The sequence below is a fragment of the Penaeus vannamei genome, chromosome 34 (genome assembly GCF_042767895.1).
Source record: "Penaeus vannamei isolate JL-2024 chromosome 34, ASM4276789v1, whole genome shotgun sequence".
Taxonomy (NCBI): domain Eukaryota; kingdom Metazoa; phylum Arthropoda; class Malacostraca; order Decapoda; family Penaeidae; genus Penaeus; species Penaeus vannamei.
In genome coordinates this window covers 27,132,660-27,135,013 of record NC_091582.1, presented here as the reverse complement: position 1 = coordinate 27,135,013, position 2,354 = coordinate 27,132,660, and the positions used below count along the sequence as shown (strand labels likewise).

The following is a 2,354-nucleotide window of genomic DNA, read 5'->3' as shown; positions in this document are numbered from 1 at the left end:
CCTGCTGAACAGCGGAAATAGCCGGGGTCGCAGACGGTAGGGCACTGCGGGAAGAGGCCGACCGCTGAACACAGGAACTGCGTCAGACAAGGCGAGGCGGTCGTCGCCGACTGAGCCAGGGACGTGTTCTGCAGAGGAAGGCCGGGGTCAGCAATAACGGGGAATCTCTCTGTTTAACGTTTTCTTCATAGCGGTGGAAATGTGGTCTCTGGTGGTAATTGTGTGGTAATGATGACGTGAGCCTTGATAATGAAAATAATAATGATAACGATGATGAGAACTACTACTGCTACACTAATACTACTACTGTTATTACTACTACTATTACAACTATTACTACTACTATTACTACTACTAATAATACTGTTACTATTACTACTACTAAAACTACTACTATTAATACTGCTACTACTACTATTATTACTACTACTACTACTACTATTACTACTACTACTACTACTATTACTACTACTAGTGCTACTATTACTACTACTAGTGCTACTATTACTACTACTAGTGCTACTACTAACAAGAATGGTGCCGATGAAAAGGATGAAGATATTGAGACAACAACGAAAGTAATGATGATAATAGTTAAGATAATAATCTGAACAGCAATAGTAATGATGGTAATGTTAATAGGTGAAAACTATAATGATGAAAACAATAATAACTGGAATAGTAATGAAAACGATTAAAATAATAATCACATTTATTGTTATTGGTACTATGACAACAACAATAATAATGATAACGATAGAAATGGTATTAACTATAATATATATATATATATATATATATACATATATATATATATATATATATATATACACACATATGTATAGTTATGTGTGTATATATACATATACATACCTGCGTCTGCGTCTCTCTCTCTCTCTCTCTCTCTCTCTCTCTCTCTCTCTCTCTCTCTCTCTCTCTCTCTCTCTCTCTCTCTCTCTATATATATATATATATATATATATATATATATATATATATATATATATATATATATATACGTGCGCGCGCGCGAGCGTGCACATACAGCAATACACAAATACGTAGAGTAACGGCACGCGACTGAGCAGTGATCGGGACGCAACAACATCAGTTCTAGTTTTCAAGTTGCGACTCACCAGAAGAGCGAGAAAAATAAACAAAGCTGGCACCATCATGGCGGTCGACACTGTAACCTTAACTACTGCAGTGGATCTTCGTCGCGTTTGCTTTCCTCCATTTTAGCTCCTGCTTATATGTATCACTCCTCATCCTTTTTATCTGATATCCGCCATTTTCGGTGGCATTTTGTTGACTTTTTATAGATGTAGTTGTGGGAACCTATTATTTTATCTATTTTTTTTTTTTTTTTTTATTCTGAGAATTAGGGCAACTGTCAGTTATATTAAGGAAGGGTTGGCCCACATTCTGGGGGCATCGGGGAACGTCTGTGAGAAATGCATACTGTAAATCACATAAACAAAGTTAAAAATATGTAATAAAACTTCATAGGGAAAAGTGGTAATTATTATGAAGGTTTCTTCGATTTTTCGCTGTATCAGAGATAGTCTTGCTATTACAGTAAACCCTCGCTATAACGCGGTTCACCTTTCACGTTCTCGCTGCTTCACGGATTTGCATTGTGCATTGTGTTCTGCATTCTGATTGGCTAAACAGTCTCTCCGCTTCTTCTCTACCTGTGTCAATAACGTTATGGTGTAAAATGTACATCGTAAAACAGCTTGCCAAATTCAAGTTTGCAAATTTTCTCAAAAACCCATGAAGCCTTCAGTTCGTGTTGATGGTTAAAATTATTATTTTACAGTACAGTAGTTATTTGTAAAAAACGTTTATACAGTACTTTAGTTTGTTAAACAAATGCTTGGGCCTGTAAAAAGGTGTTGGTCTTTGGTTTCAGTGTATTGTAGAGAATTTCACTGTATAATAATTGTAAAAAAATCAAGGTTACTACACGGATTTCGCCTATCACGGGTTCTTTTTGGAACATAACCCCCGCGAAAAACGAGGGTTCAATGTATATTGTTACATTGCTCTTGGAAGTTTCAATAACGGGGTATAATTGTTTAAAAGAGTTAAAAAAAATAATGTTCATATGATCATGTACCATCACCACAATCATCCTCACAATCAGCAGCAGCATCACTAACACAATCCTTATCCCCATCCACATCACCACCATAATCCCTATCACAATCATCATAACCATTATCATCATCACAATCATCTTCCTTATCACGTGTCTCATCATCACCATGATCACACATCTATGATAATAATAGTAATGATAATAATAATAATAATAATAATAATAATAATAATAATAATAATAATAATAA

At 35.3% G+C, this 2,354-nt stretch overlaps 1 protein-coding gene across 1 annotated transcript in view; it reads right to left on the bottom strand.

The window, feature by feature from the left end:
* Positions 1–1,284, bottom strand: part of LOC113825900 (uncharacterized) — a 1,851-nt gene extending 567 nt beyond the window's left edge. Inside the window, exons 1-2 of the mRNA XM_027378760.2 lie at positions 1,137–1,284; positions 1–128 (exon numbers count right to left, since the gene is read on the bottom strand). The exon at positions 1–128 is cut by the window's left edge and continues 567 nt beyond it. Of these exons, the coding sequence (XP_027234561.1) occupies positions 1–128; positions 1,137–1,175 (167 nt within the window). The 5' untranslated portion in view covers positions 1,176–1,284. The remainder of the gene's footprint in view (positions 129–1,136) is intronic.
* Positions 1,285–2,354: the final 1,070 nt, after the last annotated feature.